The sequence below is a fragment of the Varroa jacobsoni genome, unplaced genomic scaffold, assembly GCF_002532875.2.
Source record: "Varroa jacobsoni isolate VJ856 unplaced genomic scaffold, vjacob_1.0 scaffold_923, whole genome shotgun sequence".
Lineage (NCBI taxonomy): Eukaryota > Metazoa > Arthropoda > Arachnida > Mesostigmata > Varroidae > Varroa > Varroa jacobsoni.
This window is the reverse complement of record NW_019213825.1, coordinates 5,113-30,470: the sequence shown is the minus strand read 5'-3', so window position 1 is coordinate 30,470 and position 25,358 is coordinate 5,113. Positions and strand designations below refer to the sequence as shown.

Below are 25,358 nucleotides of genomic sequence, written 5' to 3'. Positions count from 1 at the left end.
TAGTGTTATAGGAAACGGGTTTATTGGTCAGTCATACTCCAGGTGTAAAATGCAGCAGAGAACAATTACGATACCAAAAACTTGTTATTGATATTGATAGCAGCTTACTAGTGCCCAATAATGGCAAGAAAACGATGTTACTTTAAAAACTCAGTCTAAAATTTTGTTTGTTGAGAGGTAGTATTTATGTAATTTATAAATATCCATCTGCAGCACGGATGCCAGTAAATATTTATACTCGACAGGATCAGATTAGGATTCGTATAAATTCCATATGTACTCTAAGTACTAGCTAGAACTAACTAATCAACGAAATTGTACTAGTTAGTTACAACGATACTTACTTGTTATGATTCGCTATGTGATAACAAAAGTCTCCTAGTTTAAACACTGAATCTTTTTTGGAATTTCCTATAGCATAAGGACAGTGGGTTTAATGGTGTAAGTGTTTGGTTCTCACCACCTCCATGACTGAGGTCTGGCAGACTTTGTAATTAAGTTGGAGACTAACTAAACCAGTTCCATAAGGCTAGCTACTTATGCCAAAGTGAGATCCAATTCCACCTACTAGAATGTTGGTATTATCAAAGTTATCATGACTCTTTCAAAGTTGAAGAATATTTGCTTATCTAACAGGTTGCTGTATATTCTGCTGGACATGGGAGCGATTAAATAAGTTTTTAGAACATCGGTGCCTGTGCCACAATCGACCTCGTTCCTTCGTCTCGAGCACCAGTATATGGCTGATACGTTAAGAACCTTAGCGCAGACAGACTTACCGAAAAGAGACTAATACGTTTGTTAGATTTGGACCAGTCCAATATTTCTATCCCGTTCTTTAATGACAGTGCAGTGCGGTTAGCGAATCTCTGTGTATTTGGAAGAAACAAAAACATTCGTCTTGTCAATTGACAGTAGTAAGCTTTTCCTTTGTCAAGAGAGTTCGTAGCAACTCTTCATTGCGTCAGCAAGCGTCCAATAATTTCTAAGTCGACTATAATCGGGAGTCTGAATAACGTATTAGTATATAAGGGACTAAATCAACGCCGTAGCAGACATTGTCGTCCGACAGATGCGAATGCTTATCATTCAGCTGTAATGCTTTGAAAGTGGATTAATAAATGACCTTATCGACATATGAATCTCTTACATACAAACGTACACCTGTGAGGTATACGTTTTCTGCTTCGTAGGAGTAACTGCGAATATCTAATAAGTAACTTCAACAGGCAAACTTTCTCACAAGCCGATTGATTCGAATTTTTGAGTATTACTGTTCCATGTTTTGCATGCTCGATGATTCATCCGGTCTGTCAGGTACGTTCGGTTCCTCGCTTTATAATTCATTGCGCCATTTAACTGTTTTCGAAATTTATCACATATATGGCATAACGGATTAACTTGATTGTGCGCTGTGTACTTTTTCTTCCAGACAAAATACGTAGCGTACTGGGTGATGTTTTGAGAGATTTTCTTAAGCTTTAGGGCTAGTGACAGCGGGTCGAGATTCGACGCGTCAACAAACGCGTGCAGAGAGTCAAGAAATTGGCCTCTGCTTCCAGTCATAGTAACAGGTATTATAGGGTATTGAAGTGTACGGTAAAGCTTTTCAGTCACATAATCTGGACATATCGAATTTTCGAAAGCCAAATAGAACATGTACTTCTGGCTCAGCGTATTCATGCAGGAATCGCTTGCACTCATCGGACATATGCGGTTTCCACATGCCCCATATACGTCAACGGGAAAATATCTTTGGAGCTCCTGCACATAATTTTCTCTTCTGCTTTCGGTCCAACAATCACTGACTAACCAAACGGCCCCATTCTGTTTGATAAAGCGCTTTTCGAGTTTTTCCCTGTTTTCATCCGAAGCCTCAGCTCTCTTCTGACTGAAGAATCCATATGGTGCGAAAATGTCTGCGGTTTGCCGGTAGCCCAGCTCCAGGTCAAACAAATTACTTCCCTGTTTGTAAACTTGTATTGGCGATTGGCTCGGTGGTTCTTGATTCCATAGAACCCATGGTTGGCCAACGTATTTCTGTAAAGGAATATATTGACACAAAGATTGCTTCATAAAGTGTTTGTTACTATATAATACAATTAAGGAGGAGCAAGTAATTCGACTGGCAAATAGCAATGGAAAAACACTTGCTTTGCCTAGATTTCCAGCTCATACCGTCCTTCATGGCTGCCACTTAGGATAGACGATTATTTATATCTTGTAATGTTTCGCGTCTGTCTTATTTTAGAGAAACCCGAGCTGGCAGTAAGAGCTTACCCTTTTTGGCATGTCCCAAAAAGACACATCTCTTCCATGGAAAATAAGAGCTGCGGCCTCGTGAACAATACGACGGTCGCTGGAGACATCGCACGCGATCTTAGAACCAAAGCAGTCGATCTTGATTAGGTCACTTTGAGCTAAAGTCTTGCGCCATACTGAAGTCCACATAAGAAGTGTTGGCCGAAAACGGTTGGCATGGATCCGAACTAAAACCTAAAGGCATAAATAATACGATGAGATTTGTGGATAAGAAAGGTGTCGGGCTTATGAATGCTTGACTATAGACCCGTTTATAGATATTTTTTGACAGCCTCCTGTGCCACGAATAGTAAAGTTCTCGGATGTTTTAAGGGCTTAAAGTGGGTTGATGCGTTACGCTCAGTATTATTATACAATAGCCTTGGCTAAGCTTAAAGTCTACGTTAACCTGTCAACTATCCCAAAGTGGCTTACAATATGACTGGCTGAAAATGAATCTCTCTCTCTCTCTCTCTCTCTCTCTCTGCTAACCTTAATAGTCTCTGTTTAAGGATTATTTTTCAGTAATTGCTCATAAAAATTAAAAAAAAAATAAAATAAGAACTGTTTTTTTCCTAAGAGAAGTTTAATAATCGAAATTAACTCTTACTCAAGTAAATTATGGCACGGATATGACAACGTCATTGTTCAAGTAGATCTGGCATATTCATGTATAAGAACTGTAAAAATTAATTTTAATCTACAGTTCACGACAATGAGCTTTTACGAATCTACTATGAAATAAGCAGTTAATCTTCGACCGCATTTAGATAAACTGTGAGATAACTAGTACCGGCTCTATTTTCACAGAATGCGTACAGAGCTAAAAAAACTTCGTCACCTTTAATATGTATGAGATATCCGATATATTAACCCGAGAATATTCGATAACGTAATGTACTACAGGTTTTACCAAAATCTTCTAGGCAAAAGAGCTTTCGCAAGTGTATTAAGGCGGGTCAATTTCATCCCAGTAAAAATTAATACTGATAGATATTGAAATACATGTTTTGCATTTGTGTCAGCACCAAAAATAGACAAAATAAATAAGTGTCGAAAAAGCAAGTGTCCTACTTTTATTGCTTATTCTTTTATGAAACCTGCCATGGATGATCTTCATAGATATATACAACAAAATTAAATATATTTCGTTAGTCAGGGTCACGGTGAACTTCATGTCGTATACCTCGTTAGACTCCTCAACAAGAACTTCTGGGGCCGTCGTTAAGAAAATGAGCGGCAAACCTGTACTTAGTAGTGTTAAAAGGAAAATCCAAATAACCCGACGTGCAATAAAGCCCCGAAGAAGCCTGCAAAAAAGTATACGGGACGCCATCTGCAATTGTAAAGCGGAGTTTAACCTTGTGTTGACCTCTACTTATATCATAAAAAATCATCTAGCTCGGTCAATAACAACCGTGAATATTCGTGGCTCACTACAACGATAACGACGGGAAGATATCAAACAAACAAAACTCATATATATATATATATATATATATATATATATATGAGTAATATATATATATATATATATATACATATATATATACATATAATGAGTAAAATGTTGAAAACGATAAGGACCAATATACTTACTCGCGTAACGTAAACCTCAGCTGGATTACAAGGAATTTCTATTCAGAAACGTATCGTTGAAGCGAGATTAGAGTAACTAAAATAGTCGATCGCCATCGTCATGCCTCACTCACCTGCAGCGGAACGGGCACAGGCATATTAAAAACAAAGTTAAAAACTGTTGTCGGTCATCGAGAACTGCCACCGTCAATTAAATCGCAGTAATTTATCAGCTTAAAAGTATCTCTTCCTTTTTTTACGAGGCATATTTCTTGCGCCATATATATCCGAGAATATAGATTTTGAAAATATATGCAGGGATACCATACAAGCATCATATGAATCATTCTATTTTCATAATGTATGAGATTGTGCTTGGCATGGCAGCCTCATCGGAAGATATAATCATCTTTCAGTATCCAGCGTTGATATTTGAAATAGCCGTTGCTATGACCAAGTAGACATTTTTAAATTTACCCTAGAGTATACTCCGAAATACACCTTAGCTTATTCAGTATATTCAATGAATGCATACACACGTTGAGTGAATGAACCAGACCAAGGGCGGGCACTGAAGTGGCGTCTTCAAATGTAATTTGCCACGTAGATAACAACGGTTACGTTGGAATATATACTTGATCATCGCACGATGCCAATTTATAATACGTTCTGCTTTGCTAACGTACCTAGACGTTACTCAACTGTAGACGATATTTTCTGTGTACTGGCGTTAGCTTTACTTCTACAATTGACACAATCAGGGTGTTCTGTCCAATAGTTACGGGTTGTCTACTTTTCATCTACTTTATTCCTATTTTACTGTTGAGCCGATCAGCGTAATCGTTCCGGGACGGCTGGATAGTGCGGCCGTGTCAGGCACGCAATATTCCGTGACTCACGCCTGTCACTAGTCATGCGCGATTCCTTGAGCGAAGTGTCTATATGCTCTTATACACGAGCTGAAATCGGAAGCCAAGTTTGCTGTACGGGCAGAATGGGAAAATACAATGGCAGAAGAAAAGTTCGAATACACTTGGTATTTTTTCATAAATTGCTTTGGAGAAGCTTCTAGAAGTAGAAGTCGACTAGAGAAGCTAGACATTCTATGAATACCTTGTAACTAAGCGGTAGGCGCAATCTGAAGGGTCGGTCCTAACATCAAGAACTAAATGTTTTAGTCATTTATTCGAGCAGTCAATAGACTTTAGAACATTGTAAATACAGCACCTTACGAGTAGGTGGCACGACACTTGTTGTTGAACACGGTCATCCTTGTGAAGCATGACTTAACTTGATTTAAAAGGCGTCACGCTAACTAGAACTGTCGCTCTTACTTAGTCATTAGCTGACTTAGTGTCCACCCTCATCTACTGGTCTGTTTATTGATGGGATGTCATTAGCCATAAGTTTCAGGCCTGTGTAGAACTTCACAGTGTCGGTGAGAATTTGCCGCGGGAATTCGCTTTCGGGATTTTTCCAATTCATATAAATACACTGCGAAAATTAAGTCTCTCCACATGATATATATACACATATATATAAAACAGGCGTATCTGGCAACAGTTTCTTTTACAGAGGCATCTGCTCGCCTTTCAGCCTACGTTTTTCATTTAGAGGCTAGGGCCTTGCAATGAATTTCTCAGTGTCTTCTTCTCATTCTGTTTGTTTTTTGCAGGTTGGATACTTCATGTATATGGATAATGGACTAAAATTCTTTTGCATAGAAATTCTTTAAATATTTGTGAATTTTGTAGATTGGGCGCGGGTCTTATAGCTACATTGTTAAAACTTTTATTACTCAGTAATATTTCGCATTACAGGGTTCAAGACAAATATATCCAGCTTTTACAGTACTGACCTGAGTCGTTTGTAGACCACAAATTAAAGTCACAAAAATGAAGCTTTAGCAGAGAAAAATACTATTTTTTTTATGGACTTAGGATTCGACCTCGTTTATTCTACCGAACCGCGTTAAATCCTTGTATAAACAACGGTCAACTCTTGTATATGCAATATATTTCCAAACACGTTGGTTCGTCAGCTACAAGCGCTTTGTCGTGTTTCATAAATAAAACGGTATTGTAAAAACAATTATTGCTTATAGGTGTCAACGGATAGCATCATTATTCATTCTGACCTGCTTCCGCATAACCACGAGTACTAGAAGTAACAGGGGGGAGTCTGTAATGTAAAAGTTAATTCATCTCGCTTCCTTTTAAGGGATTGGCAGTCAGCGGCATCCCTGTTAAGATGTTTATGTGCGCATGATGGTTTGTTAATCAGGTCACCTTCATTGTATTAGCACTTAGCTCACTTTTCTCTTAGTATCAGTATGTTTTTTCTATGAAAAACAGACGTTCTTAGATCATAAAGGAGGTCGGTTATTTCTCTCCCCCATTAATCATACGATTTATGAAACCGCACGCCAGAAGCTCAAGTCACGGGTATCATTTGCGAAATTTCGATTTGGGCCAGAAAGATCCGGAGGCAAGCCTACTTCTTCACATAGATCTTTACCGAATTCCGACTTCCGGGCGTATTTATTCTGAATAAAAAATTTGCGTTTTCTGTTCAGATGAAGCAAAAAGTTACGCTTTTCATACACAGTTGGCGCGCTCTACACTGAAATACATCACAGGTAAGTACTCGTCAGTAGACACCAGAGTCTCAATGGCAGACGGCCTCAGGGACATTGCACTTTACGTCTGTTTATCCAGGAATTGTTGAATAAATGGCTATCTACTTAATACCCGAACGATTGAAGAAAAAATAAGGCTAATGAAGGTTGACGCGAAAGGCAATCAATCCTACTGAATTGAGTCTGCAGGATAAGCGGGTCTCGTTTTTTGATCCCGCTATAAATCTCGTTTGGCTGACGTCGTACAGAACCTAACCGAAATAACGTCGGTCAACTGATATGGTGGTATGCGACACTCTTTCCTATCAGTTTGTAGCACTATTAAAAGAACACTGGAATTGACATAGAGTGATGTATAAGGGAGGAATCAAGTGTCCGATTAAGGGTAAATTGGAGCACGGCGTATATTTCCTCAAAAAAGCCCGAAAAATAGAAATATAGATGTTGTATAGATACAAGGCCGAGCAGGCAAACCTCGCTTCTTTTGTCCAAGAAGACTCCAGAGTTTGAATCTATAATTGCGGCATTGAAGATTTGCCAAAAGCATCGGCTTATCATCGTAATAGTCAATATTTCGTTAGTATTATTTGTCTCAACACAGTTTCACAGTCAGACAATGCGATGACAAAGAAACTCATACAACAAAATGGTGAAAAAAATATGTAAAACTTTAATTCTTTTAGCGTTTTTATTATTAGATGTAGAAATAATTATGCACCGCCTTACGTTGTATTCTACGATAAAGTCCAACGACATGTATTTACTGGAACATGTAACACAGAAGGTAGTGTCGCCTTAGAAGATCATAAACTCTACCTTAAAGCATACCAACCATTTGAAGTCCAACTACCTCCAAGCGCTTGATTTTTCAATCGACTTCACTCAGTTGTTTCTGTCTGTTTCTTCTGGAAATAACATCCCAAAGACGAGGTGATTTGAACTGTTCGGCATAACTAAGTGTAAGTAATCAGCTGTTACACTTCGGCTGAATCGCGCAGTATTTCTATGTAAGGTCAATTGATACTATTGGTAGGCTTCAGTTTTTTTTTTTGGTGTACTTACTAAATTAATTACGTCGGAACCAAAAACAAAATGTGAATAAAAACTGAGCCATTATGATCAGCCCATTGCGCAGAGGTGACTGAGGTAACTTTTAAGTTCGTGGTAAGATGTGTATGCCGAGCATTATGCTTGACATGTACTGTCCACGATTTACGAAAATTTGCTACGCGCTAGTGTTTGGCGTAGATGTTAATAACTCTTACAGCAGAGATGCCTGAGGTGACGTAGTTACATGCTTAGTATTCGATTATAAAAAAAGAAAACCTTGTAAGTACTTCAAGGCTTGAATTCATATGGCAGTTAAAAACGCTTAGGTGCCAAGATGTATATATATATATATATATAAAACCCTATAAAATATAGATCTAAAAGCGTTTTTAACAGCCATATGAATTCAAGGCTTGAAGTACTTACAAGGTTTTTTTAAACCTTCTTTCAGCGGACTACGTGCGATGAACCCAGATGACATTGGCCAAGGCACAAAATGCACTAAGCGCAGCTATTTTGCCAGAGAATCCTCAGAAACTTTATTATAAAAAATTTATTTAGGATAAATCTTTTCGATATTTAGCCTGGAATGGCACCAGCTGCAGTATATGGTAAATAGATATTATCAAATAGACTTAACGTTCCTAATCTGGCAGCACACGGTTGGATAAAAACTTTTCAGTAAGTGCAGGCCTAGCAGGCGCTAGGCGTATTTGTTTGTTTACGCCTCCTCGCCTACCTAGCAGGTTAATACGAAACGATGTCATATGACCAGTAATCAGAGAAATCAGAAAGGATGAAAAAATGATAGCGGTGGTCAATCAATGAGGTGTGAAGGTAGATTGAAGTCGCATGACAAATCAGGACTTGATTTGAGCATACGCGCTCTCACCATGTGCTTTGTTGAATTAAAGGTTTTTATAAACCAAGCGACATACGTTTGTGTAAGTACTGCAATTTGTTACTTACAAATGTTTGTTATGTAATGTTGTAACTTCGTGCTTCAACGAGTTCTGGGCGGTCGCCTCACTAATACGACTGACGGTACCGTTTTTTCCCGATGAAGGATAAATCCAGGTCTACATACGAATCATATATGTGTAGTAATACCGTTTTCACACACATAGTGTCTATGAAGCGTTTATGGCTAAACAGAAGACGTTGTTGGCTCAGTTTCAATAGACTAATTGATTAATGGGAGCTTTAATTTTTTTTATTCAATATTCCATCTCGAAAATATTAAAACCTATACAGATTTGATTTAAGGGAAAGAAGGTAGTGTTTATCACTTGACTGTATTAGAAAATTCGTGCTTTAGAAAAATTATCTTGTTTTTGAGAAAAACCAATGATGAAGCATCACACGATCACGATTGGGCTTTTATAGATACTAATAATAGCATCGATGCAGAAATGCCCTAGACTAAAGTAACTCAGGACTTATGGGAAAGAAGTTAGAAACTAACTTTATAAACCCGTTATAATCAAACGAAAAAGATCTTAAAGCTCATTCGTTTCCTATGCGTTCGCTTTCAGATACCCACAGCATGCCTAGAGCGCCCTCGCAGCGTGGTAGCAATGAGTCGACGATAACAGTGTATGCCGGTACGTTCCGTTCTCAGCAAAAGGAAGAAGGTTGTCCGACTCTTTTGATTCTCAGTCGGTTTCGATAGAGCCGCCGTGCAAGCTACATTTTTACCTGAACTGTTAGACATACCCAGTCTTGTGTCTTGCATCAGCGTGAGTGAGCGAAAGGCAAAACAGTGGCTCATAACCTGGACAATCGATAAACGCAAGTCAATGAACGATATTTACTCTACACGAGTCTGCGATATGAAATTGTTCAGGGAGAGATCTGGAGACTACGTTCTGCTGGATCTTAGCAGCATTAAAAGCTTCGCTCACATAGAATATGGTTTCTTAAAGTCTAAACGCAGTAGGCTGCCTTTCGTAACGGGTATCATGGAACCGACTTTTAACTTGATTATTATTTATATTATACTCAAGTTTTGTTATAGTTAAATAACAATTGAGTCTTGAATTTGAATAAATAGCGGATTTTCACTGAAGTTATCTGGCTGCTGCGGCGGCATAGCACAAGTTAGAGGGTTGAATTAACTATTACCACTGCGGAACTCTTACTACTACTGTTGAAAAATCGTATGAGAATTTGAAGCTAGCCACCGCGTTAGTGCTTGGCTCAAAATGTCCAACAGAAAATCCGATTTAGTTATTCTAGAACAACATTTGAGCTATATTCGGTAACTATTCCGTAAACTTAGCGAATTATAATACGCATACGTTTGGTACATAAATCTACAAAGGTTACACTGATTCTAGTGAATTATACGCGCATCTCTAGTCCGTTTGAGCGAAATTTTACGGCGTCAACTCTAACTATTCCCGAGATCAACGAACTCAGAAATCGATGTAACCATTGTAATGCAAAGGTCCTTGTGTGGTCCAACTATTAAGTTGACAAGCATTACCTAATAGGGGCCACAAAACAGTTAATATGTGATACTTTAGCGAGAAAAAAATCTAGTAAAAAGGGCAAAAGTAACTGTAGCAAAAATTTCATAAGCCCGGCATTTGGCCTGAACTGGCCCTGTTGGCTGTTAAATTGACAATAGGTTGCCTTTAAAGGTAATAAAAAGAATATGATCTGCCAGTAGAAGCCGCTGATGCTCTATGAAATCGATTTTGTTTTCAGAACAAGTAATGTCACTAACCTGAATTCTTGACGGAAGCGTTTCAGAGTTGTACGTACAACCGTCCCATGAATCAAACACAGCTGGCTAAGACGAACGCAGTCTGCACCTTTTAAACATCTCCAAGTTGGCATTTACCAAAATCGGAAATGTCAGCCGGCACTGTTGTCGTACTAGCGGGATTTTTTTTTTATACATTAGTATTTTACAAACTACTTTCAGTTGTACCAATCACTCACAGCTTGACTGCAGAATATACTTTCAAATAGCGTGGCTGTGTATCGTCCTCTAAAACGTTGAAGAGTTAGAGATCGATGTTGTTCGCGTTGAGATCAGTGTTATTCAATTAATTAAAAATTTTCCAAAGGGAACCCGCATGCGCATTGGCTCCTGCGATTATTAACGTCCTTTTTTTGCGTAATTGTTTCCTTGTATATATATATACGTTTATAAACATCTCATTGGTATAATTTATAAACAGTGCAAAGCCGCATAATCTTATGGGAATCAAAAACGGTGACTTGAGAATAGATGTGCTCCGCAACTTACTCACTCGAGACATTCAATGTTTTCCTTTACTTATATTTAACTCTTGAACAAGTAATAAGCTTAGGCACCTTATGCGTAATTCGTCGATCGAAAGTTTCCCCGCCATTATCATTGAGGCTGCTATAATTTCAGGCGCGCAATGCAACAGTTGTCGACGGTTCAACAATGAAAGGTAAACATTTCATTGAGTATTTATTTATTTATTTATTAGTAACAATACAAATGTTGCTAGCAATACCGTTAACGAACGACAGTTCGGCATTTCTGTATTTACTAGACTGACCAAATTGTGTAAATAAGGTGCTCAGTCAATTGTCCTCATTAGCCTTACATGAGGTATATATTGCAACTAGGTTGAGGGGTACATTCTTAAACGTCTTACGCTATACTGTCATCGAAAAAATAAACCAAATTCTATAGAATATAGCTTTGTAGTGCTTTTACCGAATGCACAATAAATTAACTTAAAATTCTATAAAATTTACTTTGCGATTGTCTCAAACTATACGCCTAATATAAAAGTTAAGGTTGAGACGTGGGCCTATTCAGGAGGCATTGCAATTAATTAATTAACAATCTTAAGGTTCCTCTAACCGAAGGTAAACTTATCGACAAGCTATCCGGTTAATCTGGACCGGTCAAGTGATCATTGACGCGACGAATCGAAGGCAAAACTTTAGACGATTGCTTAAATCCTATGGTCCCTATTAAACACACAACGATTTTGGAGAAAAAGCATACGCCCTCGAATCACGTTTCGCTATACAATTATAAAAGCAAATGTAGTACGAATATTCCAATGATAAAATAATGATCGTTTCTTTCGATGAAACAAATTTATCCTATATCCATTTACAAACAACTGTAATTGTTTCTAGTTGTTGTCTCACGAAATTAAAAGGAATAAACTTTGATAATAATCCCTTAATGGTGTACGTTAGAACGCATTCATCTTACAGATCATCGAATCTTACAAATCGAGAATAAATTTAACGAATAGGTAGGGTGTGGCTGTGTTTGAAGAAGGTGGAGACAAAAAATCTGTCCCATTTCTTATCATTCACTAGAGAGGCTAATGGCAGGCCGGTCGGCAAATACAACGGGCCGTTCATGGCGACGTATCTGCAGAAGTTTACGTTAAGCAAGTACGGACACTCGCATAGACGTTGGACACCCCTTGTTGTTTTAATCAAGCATTTAATAAAGCATGCCTTTTTAATAAAGCAGTATATTTACGTTTTTCTATTTTGAAGTTTTTTCAATTTTGATTCAACGTGATAATCACGCCAAAAAAATCCTAATTAAAGATATAGTACGGAGACGAAATAGAATATTTATGTAAGCGCATTAGAAACTTAATAATTACTTACTAAACTACGTGGCAGTTATTTGAAGGCATGAAAAAACCCGTTTAATTATGATAGCTTCATTAAACGGATGTATCAGTTCCCTTATGTTCCCTGTGCATAATTTTATATCAATTGAATAATGCACAGTTTGTGATATAGGAGATCGTCGTTATTGGACTGCAGTATGATTATACTGAAGAAAAAAACAAAGGATATTTCCACCGTTCGTTAAAGCGATTGATGTACTGCGCTTGTGCTAATAGTGTTCCTACCCTGTCACTTCCAAAACGTTTTATCTACTTCTTTATTCTTAGCAATAAAAAATGTTTTTGGAAGTTAACAAACAACATCTTGTTTTTGACTGCTATTAATTTTTGCATAGATGCAATTTTTGGCTGCTAGTAATTCTATGAAGCGATACACAATTCTATATAATCAGTCCCACTTTTGCAGTACATTCCTGAAGCTGCTATGCCCTTCTTTAGCCACTGCACCGTTATGATTCTAAATATACGAAGACTTCAATTAAACTTTGAATCACAAGACATTTAGAGATTCTCGCGGAATGATAACCATTTATCGTAAAGTAGAGTCATAGTGTTAACACCAATTTCTTCATAGAATAATTTGGCTCCTTGTTATCTTATTTTTTTTTATTATTACTAAAATATATCACTGTGGAGCTCTCGCCCATTTATTTATATTTGTAACCTTGATATCTAAAGCTATTCCATTCTATTCAACATTGCCTCAACGTCCCTTATAGTCACGCGTCTCGATTTGCGTATTCTTTACATATGAACCCCTTATTTACTCATTGCTTAAATCACAATTCATAACCTTTTTACCTAATTTTTTAATACATAAAAATAGATCTAAAACACCTAGCCACCTACTCGCTGACGATGTATGCTTCACAGGTTTGTTGTAAAATTTCTCACGAAATACCTACGTGACACCCGCATACTACTTTTACTTACATCCGTCTTCTTCTTAATCTTTCAATCTGTAGCTTTTATTTTTAATAATTAAACACAAAACAACACCTGATTTTCCAAGGGGGTTGAGGGCTAATGCATTATGCCGACTCCATTTCATTGCCGAGGTATTCGCTTAGTACTGTCGAGCTCTCGCTCACTTAATCCTGGACTCTGTACATTTGAGCTCTGGTTCGAGACTGGTTCAAATATTGCTTCAAATAAAAATATTGTGGGGATGGCTAGTGGACTTGTAAATTCATTAGTCGCGTCCCGATTCATCCTTCTGTGGGATTCCACGCCCTGTCAGCAGCGGTAATCTCGTAAAAAGCCCTACCCACATTTTTTCTAACGTACCGGGCTGTGTAGCACCGTCCTGCATATTCTCCCTGTGCTCCTCATTCTCATGCTAGTGTTGGACTTACCGTCGGCCAATTAGTTAGTTACTCCATCATATTTTTCTGTAGCCTTTAGTCGATACATTTCTGTCGGACAATTGTTCTCAGTGCCATCGCTCAGCATTGTGTCGCAGACGTAGCGAGCTAAGCCACGGAGACCGACGCCCCTCGCTTCAGTAAGCTTTCGTTTGGAGGTCCGGCCACGTGTGACGGGCAGGTCATTCCACCGAAGAGCGTACGCATCTTTGTCAAGTTATCTTTCCTATTCTGTGTAGGCGATTACAGAAATTTCCATGTCCCATGAGGAGCCGTGTCATATCGTATCTGAGTTTCCTTTCGGGCCTGTCAACCCAGTGTGCCATCGTCGGAATGACGTCCTAAATCGCGGTTCCGGGCTTTTGCGCAGTTGCCTTTTACTTCGCTAGCCAGACAATGATGATTGCATGGACTACAAATAGAGTTTTTTCGTACGTTAACCTTGAGGTCCCGTTCCTGCTAAGACCGAGACAAAGGAAGTAGAGTCATGTACGCCTGAATGATACAAGTGCAGGCATATCCCTGGCTTCCTGCAGTAACGCCGTGATCCCTGCTATCGTTGACACCAGTGTAAACAAAGCTGGAGCTCTGAATAAGGCATTGGATTCAACAGTTGACATTCTGCCGAAATCTCCAGTAATCCCAGTCGCCTTTGCCGTTGCCTGTCGGGTATGAGAATGCTCTCCGTCCTTTAATCTAAGGCATTTAGTCGTCCTCACCATTTTCATTTCCTGCCGTTCAAAAAAAAATATTCCATCTGCATTTTTCCCTTCCAACCAGTAAGAATCCCATGCCCTTGCCTGGGGCTCAGATCAGGCTGGTATCTACCATCCATTTATAAACATGCCTCAACTTTTCGTTACACCTGCTTTCGAATAGTTCTGATCTGAGTGCCCTTACTGTGATAGTCAAGTCATCAGCAACCGCTATCAAGTTCGCAGGTCTCGAAAAAGAAAACTCTTTTTCTCAAAACTCTCGCGGCAACTTTGATAAGTTTCCTAAAAAGAAACTCCACAATGCTGGAATGCCGTCAAGGGTCAATGCCTTGTCTGGCATAGTTTTTTCTTTTGCTGTCATATACGCATGTACCGGCACACACAGAATGCGTTCAAACAACGTTGATACTTGTACACCAATCGATCTATTAAAGCCTTGGCAACTAGAAAATAACTTTTTCATTATTTTTCCTCTTGCTTTGTTGAAGAGAACAACGTTATTTTTAGTCTTAATCTCTTCACGAATCATCTTGAACAGGGTCGCCCAATGGGCTCTGTCGGTTGTCTCCAGAAACTGTTCCCAGCATGTCTCCTTACTCCTGTTCATCGCAGGCTTCAGAACCGCGTTGCATCTTTTAAGTGTTGCCATTAAAGAAGCTAGCTCATCGCAGGAGCTCTTCCATGCCTCTGCTTGCGTCAGCTTTTGGCGTGTTCTAGTATATTTCTGTTGACCTAGGTTTATTTCCTCGTTCTACCAGTATTGCGGGCCACGGGGTAAATCGGCTTTTTCACAACTTCGCGCGGTAAGGGTCTGTAGACTGGGAACGAATTTTAGATACCTTAGTGCATTCTTGAGTGCTCTGTCTTGAGCGCGTCATCATTTCGTATCTTGAGTCGCGACAATCACTTAAGGACTCTTGGCTTCGTCTGCTTCGCACTCAGTGTAGTGACTCTGACAATCTCTTCTTCGTTCAAAGTTCGGCATCGTGCTACCTGGTTAGCAAATAGAGAAGAGCAGACTCTTGCGTCCACGTAAGATCTATGTTTACTTTGCTGAAAAATAGCAATGAGAATTTTGCACTCTACCCATAAGGAGCCTATGCCAGATCCTGTCTGCAGCACCACAGTCGGCCCGCTAACTGCAACACACCATTGCCCATTCGTTTTTCTCTAAGCTTGGCGTTGTGTTTCATTTACTCATAAACGACATGGCGTCTAGTAGCTGTGGCGTGAAACAGGACATCAGCAGCTTTGCTTTGATTATAAATAAGCTGTATAACATCAAATTGAACTATTATTATTGCTAGCTTTCCGCATTCGTTGATTTACAAGGCCAGGCCTGTTTACGCAGTTGCTACTAGTGTGGCTAAACGAAACCGCGTAGCCATATTCATCCATCTAGGTTTCGCGTGATAGTCTTTTAATCGCGTTTTTCTTCTGTAATAGCAATCCTTGCACCTTTCTGCGATTCTCTAGCTGGTGCTAAAGACGCGTGCGATTTGCACGCGCCTACTTTCTTTCATCCCGCTCCAAGCAAAAGACAGACTATCGAGATTGCTGCGTGCCGCACCTACAGTATTTCAGTGTGGCGTCGAAGCCTTCTTCCACGTGAACAAGGGTGCCGCATTTGTAGCATTCTTTTTCCCCTAGCTTAATTTTGGCAGTTTCTGGCCGCGTACCCAGTTCTTTGCCATTTTAGGTAACATGGAAGTGAAACCCACTTCGAGGTTTAATGTGAAACCTAGCATATGGGTAGTCGTTTCAGATTCAACAATCCCCTCGGCTGCGGTTGCGGTCCGAAATTCGAATCAGCCCTGCCAAGGTACCAATACCATAGTCAATCGTATGTCTCCGTTCTTGAGCTGCTAGGTTTTCTCCAGTGTGACATTATATTGGGTAGGACATACCTTCCGCGTAAAAACTGCCTTTTCATTTTTGAGTAGAATCATACCTTTATTGTTTATTCTTTACTATACTACGCCAGCCGTATTTTTCGACTCGATTAGAGTTCCTGTTACGTTTGCTTGTTATATCAGATAGTCTCAATTCAAGCTACCTGACAACTTAATCCATCTTAATTCATCTGTCATGTGGCAAGGTAAGATATTCCTCTTTAAACCTACTGTCTTGCATGTTATGACCGCTTCTAAAACTTTTTAATAAAGTTAGAGTCTATTAGCCCTGACTTTTTGTTTGGTAGGCAAAGACTAACCAGGACCTGCTAAACCGAAAATTTATTCTTATTTGTTTCCTGTCTTACATGAACAGTGATCTTGTTTACATCACCCATGAATTCACCATTCGGTTCGTGGAACTGAACTGGGATGTTGTTCCACCGAGTTGCTTTTTCTAGCTATGCGGGTTCGAAAAGGCCTTTCTTTTGCTATGTTTTTCGTGTCAGCACACTCTGGCTTCGCACGGCGTGTCTTGCACTTCGGATTTTGTCGCAGCGTTGCCCTCTCTGATCTTAGGTACCAATTTCCTTCTCGTGTTCTCACAGAGTTATTCCCTTGTTGCGTCGCTTATGCAGCTTAATCTCTTGTTTTAGCTCTGTAACCCGCTGTTGAATGTCCCTATAGACCAATCATATCTTTCATCGAAAAATTGAACTATTTTCAATGGTAAAACCCCGCATTAGCTTAGCCAGGATAGTAGTTTTAGCGTTGCATTTCTGTCTCCGTTATTTCGCTCTTGTTTTACAGGGAATAAGCTATTGTTGGCCGTAGCAGTAGAGCTGACTGTTTCCTTGCTGTCCCGAGGTACTAGAGTTGCATCCAAATGCATCGAGCGGCTTCTAGTTCTCATGTTTACTGGTTCTTTTTTCTTGCCCTTGGAAGGCATCACAGTTATGATGCGTCCTTTCCCGAAACAAATCTATGTTGATCAAACGTCTTGTCCAGGCTAGCGCGTTGTCCCTATTTATAGTTCTGTCTAGCAGCTGTAGCTAGCTAGCGCCAAAAAAAGCGCAAGGGCATAAAAAGACACGTTATCCTCACTGTCATGATTGTAATCTAGCAGAAAAAAAACCTGTATATTCGATTCATCCGGCAACGACCGCTACCGCATCTTACGTCAACATATGTTGAGAATCTATGCCCCGGAGCCAAATTGCCCATGCAAAAAACCTCGGTGCAGTTGTAAATCGGGCAGAATTGCGTTCTTTTTCGTTTGCGTACGACGTCCGGTGCTGAGACCATTTGAGATTACTTCGAATGGCTAGCCCTCAACATGAAACAAATCGTATCTGCGTCCGAATTCAGACTTAAATTGTTACGTATCCCTAATAGTAGCAGAGAAAACACTACCCGGTGCGTTACCGCATTGCTATGCAGGTAGCTGACAGGCTACTTGTAAGACCCTTGGACTTCAAAGTTGGCCATTATGATCCGGTAAATAGTGCTATTGGAAGCGCTACAGTTTCAGCCGTTTATACTTTGTTAGCCAAATTTAACTTAGAAAAAATATCGTCAGTGTATAAAATCAAATATATGCACAAGGCTATATATTATGGCCATGCCATATGTGTATTATAGTGTTTATCAATAAGCTGATTCTGAAAATAAATATAAGTTAAACATGGAACTATTGAAATGACCCTAATGGCTGGATCATTGAATAATTTTAGCTTACTAAACTACTTTACTGAAAACATTATAGATAGGTCACGATCAGCGTTTTCTATTTGGATTAGGCAATCTTGTTCAGCACTTTTCAAACCTTAAGTCATTTTAATAAAAGCAATTAAATATACCATGTATAGTGCGCTTTGATCCTTTTTTACGCATTCTATGGGGAATATGAGTGAGCAATTTTTCGTTTTTGACAAAAAAATTTTTAAGAGCTTTACAGCTATTTATAAAACCTAAAGGATATTCTTATATTTCTTATCAAAATTACAGAACAGGTTACAAATATTTTATTTTTTAATTTTAAATCGATCGTAAACTTTTAATGAGATTGTCAAGATATCCCAAACTTTAAAAAAAAAATATAGATAATTAACATGCGCTCCTTTCGGACATTTGTCTTTCATCCGCATGTTCGCAATAGCGAAAAGTAACGGTATTATTCTAGATGTTACATGCTATTTGTATAATTTTTTTGTATCAAATTTGTCATCATACACACAATATTTTTCTACAAACTTGCCTACAGCATTGTGGTAGAAGCCTTACTCTACCAATCAATAGCAAAATTTAGGTGCGTTAGTTTAAATTAAAGCAGGACTTGAGTTGGTAGCGAAATACTATCGGTCCATGGAGCTAGGCAACACACGCTCGCCTTTAATACTTAATATTTACGAGCCTAAATGTTATTTACTCCGCTCAAGGTTATGCGGCATCTAATAAGAGCGACCATTTAAAGTCAAGCTTGCCTCACATGTGTACATAGGCGGAAAAGGCAGGACAAAAATTTAGCTCGTGCTAAATGTCACCTGTATAAAAACATATCAATATGTCAGTGTCTATTTTCTACTTATTCTATTGAATAAACAGAGTTTTCGAAATACGTTCAGGAAGCACATTCAGCATTTTAAAGCATTTAAAGCATTATGCAGTATTAGGACAACTAGAAAGGAAAAAAAACAAAAACAATTAATCTAATGCATACAATTATAACTACAGTAACATGTGCGTATAGTGACAAACGTGTACTTTGTTACTTATAGCGAAATACCTAGGCATTGAAAGCCCTATAATTTGTCGATAGATTCTTCCTCAGTCTCGAAATAGACTCGTGTAGGCACACTGTTCCATGCACCTAAAATCAAAATAAAAAAAATTAAAAAAAAAGAAACTAAAAATATATAATAGTGGATATTATGTTGTATGGTACTATTAATGTTCAACTATAATCTGGCGTGCACAAGTGACAGCCAATTTTTTTTTACTAGTAGCTTTCATTTTGAAAGTAAAATACGAAAAGGCAGCGACTCTTATATAGCCAACCGTACTATGATCAGCGGAAACAGCGTCAGAGTAAGTGGAAATCCTATGATAGCAGACAGCTTCAGATGGTTTTATTGCCTACGAAGCCTATTCAAACTAGTTTCTGTGATGCAACTGCTACGTGCCCAAGCAAAGTTGCACTACGGTGAATTTGATCACACTTAATTAAATCCTATGAGAGGAGAAATTAGTTATTTTAACAAATAAACCATACGTAACCAGTTATCGCAATGGACTGTACATAGCTGCGAAGCAAACATCTCGTTACCTTGCCTTTGATCGTGGCCACAATTAGTAATCATAACCAATATCATCATCATCGAATCCGCAATCCAAGACCGTATCAGGACGCATACGCTCTATGGGGCTGTAATGCAGGACGCTAAAGTGTCATGTCGTTGATGTGTCGTTTCCCTACGATCGTACTAACACACAATAACCAGCAGCGAGAAATCCACGTTATGAAAACCTCGCTCTGCTAAAACAATAGCCGAGAAATCATTTTAAACACACCCATTTATTTCCTGTACCTATCGGTTATAAGATATTAGCTCTAGGAACGTGTAAAACTACAGCCCGCCTACGATAAGATAAACCCTATCATGTCCTATTAGAAATAAGCGAGCAACCTTGCCCTGAATGTGGATCCGTTCGCATTTTCTATTTCTGATGATCGAACTCGCACTTGATTGAGATACATTAAGTAGTAAACTCAGCCATATATCACGGACGTCCATTATTGGCTAACTTTCGAAGCACAGAGGACGGCATCGGCCACCAATGTTAGCTACACTGACGTATCAAAACTCCGCCAATTAGATATTTACAGACGTTAATTATGGCGGTATCCGAGAATTTGGTGCCAGGAGCCAATACGTTTAATATGCCAGATCCGTGTGGCCGCGGGAACGATCCCCGTCAACGAATAAATCGTCTAATAATGTCTGAATATTTTCTATTTCGTATGGTCACTAAATGACGGCTCTCTAGCAAAAAACAAAGACTAAAGTATACCACTTTTGCCGTTCTTAATAGATTGCTTCGTTGATATTTATTGACTAAATCATTAACTGGTACAGGCTCGCTTTCGTGCTATGCGGCTTGCGCAAGTAATTGTTTACGCGCATTGACTTTGTGGGCAAAGTGGGCAGGAGAAAGATTTCAGAATCCTTATATTCTCAACGGCATCATCAACGGGTCCAGGCGTACAAGGAGTCTGATGTAAATGCGCTATCCCATAAAAGAATTCATCATTGTTAATTTTCCACTTCGTTCGCAGTGGGCTTTGCATCGCAAACATGAGTGGCTTTGTGACGTTCGCTGCTTTCTTTTGTAGTAACTTAGCTATCGCTCAGTCCACTTTCATGGGATCTGGTTCTCTGAATCCAGGACATTGAAGGCTCATTTATGTAAAAAGAGAAGTGGACTAATGATTCGGGCAAGGGTACTGACAAGTATAGGATATAGCTCAACGAGAAACGAATCCACACCGTAATCGATCGGCTTAATGGGTGTGGTTTTTGTTACGAACGAATTAGAACTAGTATCGAAAAGCGCAGCTAATTTTACGATTCGATCGCCGACACCGACCATCGCCAACGCTTCACACACGTATTTACGCTAAAGCGAGATTTCTTCATTTGGCTAGCAGGTTAAATAACCAATAGGTCAAGTAGGAAAATTTGCGTGAATAGACGAATTAGGAAACGAATTTACAAAACTATGTTAAGTTTTCAGGGTAAGAATAAGCATATGTAAGGTCCTGTGCTGTTGGCGTCTATTTCATTCCTTTCGTGAGATCATTATACTATTATTGAACTTTTGAACCTTTAGTTTATTCCTTCTAAAGGCAAACTTCCATTCGCTTCATTGTTTCTATAGCTATTTATCTTCTATAGCTTTGTTGTGTATCGTGTGCATTTAAAACATTCTATGTTCATTTAGGCCTGTATTTAGGACATTGATGAACCGGGCGCCGTAACGAATGCGTTTTCAGGAAACAATGAGTCTCATGCAAAGCTCTTCTGCTAGCGGAACAAGTCGCAAGGAGCTTTTGTACGCGAACATGGATTTCTAAGCTAAGATAGTCCGTTTGTCGTTCATTGGCCCGTTACCTTCCGCATCCGAACGTGCGAAATTTCACCGAATAGCGGCCTGTTTTTCAGCGATTTTTCGACGTACTCCCGCTCCAGCCCTTCCACTCACATAGAGCTTGCTTACGTTACGGCCTTCCAGTTCAGTAATGAACATTCGAGATACAAAGCGATGTAAAAACCTGCCTGATCCTGAAGCGCTACGATAAACGCCGCCTCACAACATTGTATTATTATACTGCAATTGATTTAAGGACGTTAGCAGTAAAATTGTTACTAACAGAATCTAGCGCAATTGTCAGAATTAGTTGCACTGTCGCAGTAGCCACTCTTTAAGAACAGATTAGTAAATGGGGTTATTTTGTTTGAATGAGAATATAAATGTGATCCTATATAAGGCTATAATTAGTCATTTAATTTTACAAAATCGATACCCTAGATAAGCAAGTTGGCTTTCTAAGCATGAGGATAATCACCTCCTACTGCACCTAAATTTTATAGAAACATTTATGGCGTTCATCATATCAACTTATTCACTTTTACATATTTATACGGGATGTGTAGTGCTAGGAAACCTCAATGCTCAACAGGATTCTGTGCTGCCATAGCTCAAAAGTTCTAAATAACTCGAGAAACAACTCTTATAATTAAACCGAAATATTCTTTTTAAGATTGCCTCACTAATAACTAAGAGCGACCAGTTACGTATGTAATACTTTTCGGCAACATATGGCCTTACTTAGCTCCTGTTTTGAGTCATGATTGAGATCTTTGCCACCAACACGTTCGACTTGATCAAAAATTAGATACAGCACATTCGTAAATCTGCACCATAATATCCTTTATAGCCAGAGTAAACCGCTGTCGCAACATGGAGAAAATTACCACCGCTCGACCTGGTCGGTGTTACTCGAAGCCCTAGCTCTTTTTAACGGAAAAGAGAGAGGGAACAGAAGATGAGGGTGAGGGCCACAGAATCTATTTCCGAACAACGTACTACTTACCGAACCTTTAAGGTAGTTGGCACTCCTGATTGGTCTGCGCGCCGGCAGCGCTACGCTGCTGCTTGTCACTGCTTCTCTAAATCCCTATGGAAGAATGGAGTTGCTCGGACACTGGTGGAACCACCGTCACGAGACGAGAAAAAAGGCAAATCCGTGGAATGGCTGGTTACTGGCGGTGCCGGCCCCTGCCACGCTGCTCCTGTCGGCCACGTCAGCCATCCACTCTCACAAATCCCTTCTTCTTTGGCATTCAGCCTGTAGACTGGCGCTATCCTTCCTGCGAGTTGCGTTTGGCCGACATACTCCGCTTGGCTTGAAGCTTCCGCAAGCTACACCCTATATTCTTGATGGCTGACTCTGCCCGCACAACGGGAACCTAGACTTAGCAGACAGCAGTATTTTCCTTCTGCGTTTGCTTCGAGTCAAAGGCTCTCTACCATAGCAGTGCACGGTATAGCGAGTGTCCCGGTCAAATTCCCTCTTCTTGCCTCTACCCAACCAATATCCTGCGTTTCAGTCTGCCCCTGTTGTCGTTACTAGTGAGTTGCTCTGCTGCATTCTTCTAACCCTACGTACCAAAGGCCACTCTATCCGTAAACCCATCCCATTTAAGCTTTTAGGGTAGGTAGACCGACTTCACGGCAGCAAGGACAGGATATATTTAGTATCAATCTCACCACGGGAGGTGTTCATGTTATTCCTCAACAGCACACATGCCGGCCATGCACGTAGAAAGCTGGCATTAAAGATCACGTCGTTTCCTCATCTTTTATATTATTTTCCACTGTAGTGATCATCTATGAACCTAGAGAGGATCACATCCTTCTCGACCGGGTCCACTAAGGAAATCCATACCCGTTAAACACCTCGATATTTGTAGCTCGTCCCTGAGACTTCGACTCGAGCAAATCTAACTGGTTAAAATAAGAGGGCTTTTTTTACCTAGGTGGAAAAAAGCATTGGGCTGGGGAAACACAGTTCGAACTTAAACGAGAGTTGGCACTGACTTAAGTGAGAAGTGGCGTTCCGACTGAGCATGTCGTAGACCGATTTATCTAAACACTCTTCCTTCGACATACTGATCATCCATTGCGTTACAGCTAGCTAGAACATTTTACATCTTTTTTGTCCGACTCCACAGTATTTAGCAAGTATTGATAAAGGAGCAAACATGATGCACTTAAAAATAGTGCACTATTCATGTGAATGTTTACAAATCCTAGGAATATGCGGCAGGGAATTATTTTCATATGATGTTATACAATTATGTACTGTAAATGTCTATGCCTTTTTCTTCAGCAACAAAGCTACAATAGGCAACTGTTTATAATGATTTAGATTGAAGTCATTCAATCATCAAGTCATCAAGGCAGATTGAAATCATTTGAAGTGTTATAAACATAAAGTGTTTTTACACTTTTACTTGCATTTACTTGCAGTTACATAAAAGTAATTGTGTTTTACAAACACAATTACTTTTATGACATGTCTCATTACGATAGCTACGGAAGTTTATTGATTTTTCTCTATTTAGTGGCTCCTTCTAATAGCTTAGCCGCAAATAAAAGGCCTGTTTTGAGTGGAATAGCATCACTTTAGGCCTGTCGTCGCGTGAAGCGTATTAAGAAAACGACAAACCCAAACAACGTCCATAAAGCTGCTAGTTCTCTTGAAGTAGACATGTTTTGATCCATATCCTTGCAAGAGTTCGTGACTTCGTCGCATCTCTTGTTCCTGCCTCTGCTTCTGGAACACCGTCAGTCGATTCAGCAGTACATTCGAATTTAAGCGACTCCCTTATTTCCACGTTGCAACTAAGCAAACTACAGTTCAGCTAAGTTTTTAGCTTCATTTTACGGCTTTTTTGTTAATGTATTTTAGATGTGCATTTTATACAGATTGAAGCCACTGGGCCTTTCAATCGATGGCCAAGACCCTGTATTTGTTCAGACTTCTGGATAGCTGTATCGTCTACGGTCCTTCTTTACTATACATGCCGCACTGCACAGATATGTAATCTGGGGTATCAGGGAACTCTTGCCCCTTCGTAGCAGCCGCCGGGCAGATATGCCACACTGTCATCAGCCGCGTGTCACATGCTCATTCGAGTCGGTCACCACGGACTGTCATAGCTATCTTCGTTCGCGCCTCTGTGGCCAACAGCTGTGAAGAATTTGTGCGCAAGCCCCTTTCCCGTTCAGTTGTAGAGCGTTCTGTGCGGATGTCTGAACAACACTTGGAGGATTGTTTTATAACCGAAAATACGGATCTTCAATCTCGCTTTACCTTATAAGTGCAATGACACTATAGAGTTAGCAAGACTTTTTGGTCGAATGCATTAATCAAGAAAACATGAACATAAATATGTTGTGGACAATGCCATCGCTAAGCTCTACGTAAAGGATAAGCGGTGAGCAGATGGTTGACGTCAGACGAAATTCAGGCGAAAGCACTATCGGTATTCTTTGAAGAAATTTAAATATTTCTGCCATACCCACCCCGCGTGCTTCCGTCATCTGGCTTTTGGCCTAGCGCCTATTGAGCTGATGCGCCTCAAAAGAAAAGCTTCCGATAATATTAGACAATGCCCCTTTCCCGCCTCTGCCAGCCATGGCCACCTTTAGAATCTGAGTGTTTAGGCATCGAGGTTAGCGGTGAAACGAATATTTGATGGAGGCAACACTGATTTCGCAAGCTATCGATTTTTGAAACGTTCAAATTTTGAAGAACACCAACAACTGTGCCGAAAGGTTTTCCCCAGCTGAGGGGTTGTTTAGATAGGGAGTGACTCAGGTTGAAATGCTGAAAGAAATGACGCAATCTAGTTTAAGTGAGCTATGAAGAGAAACGCATTTCAGAAATATATGCACTAGCCGGCTATTAAAATTCGCGTAGTATTTTATGTGTTTGCTTAAGTGTTGAGTGGAGATGTAGTATCTTCGGGGTGAGCCGTAATGGGATCCAGTATTCTTAGAACCGCTCTCTTCATAAAGCAAACGACCTGGACAAA

The 25,358-nt window shown here is 39.6% G+C and overlaps 1 protein-coding gene across 8 annotated transcripts; it reads right to left on the bottom strand.

Annotated features, from left to right (window-relative positions):
- Window positions 1–22,598, bottom strand: LOC111265018 (lewis-type alpha-(1,3)-fucosyltransferase). 8 transcript variants are annotated; one of them, XM_022841338.2, is made up of 5 exons: window positions 22,349–22,597; window positions 3,901–4,013; window positions 3,488–3,637; window positions 2,281–2,496; window positions 1–2,040 (listed from the first exon to the last, which is right to left on the bottom strand). In XM_022841338.2, exons 3-5 carry the CDS (start codon window positions 3,635–3,637, stop codon window positions 1,240–1,242), a joined length of 1,167 nt encoding a protein of 388 aa, XP_022697073.1. In that variant the 5' UTR covers window positions 3,901–4,013; window positions 22,349–22,597; the 3' UTR covers window positions 1–1,239. The 8 variants fall into 8 exon arrangements, with proteins under 8 accessions (XP_022697073.1, XP_022697077.1, XP_022697074.1 ...); XM_022841342.2 differs by having other exon boundaries at window positions 22,354–22,597; XM_022841339.2 differs by lacking the exon at window positions 22,349–22,597 and adding an exon at window positions 18,980–19,043.
- Window positions 22,599–25,358: the final 2,760 nt, after the last annotated feature.

What these genes read in the sequence shown, in the direction of transcription:
- LOC111265018 (XM_022841346.2), bottom strand. Translation starts at nt 3,637, where the DNA reads ATGGCGTCCCGTATACTTTTTTGCAGGCTTCTTCGGGGCTTTATTGCA. An exon ending in TTGTTGAGGAGTCTAACGAG is followed by an intron (nt 2,497 to 3,487) that starts GTATACGACATG and finishes TTATGCCTTTAG; the next exon opens with GTTTTAGTTCGGATCCATGC. An exon ending in TTTGGGACATGCCAAAAAGG is followed by an intron (nt 2,041 to 2,280) that starts GTAAGCTCTTAC and finishes ATTCCTTTACAG; the next exon opens with AAATACGTTGGCCAACCATG.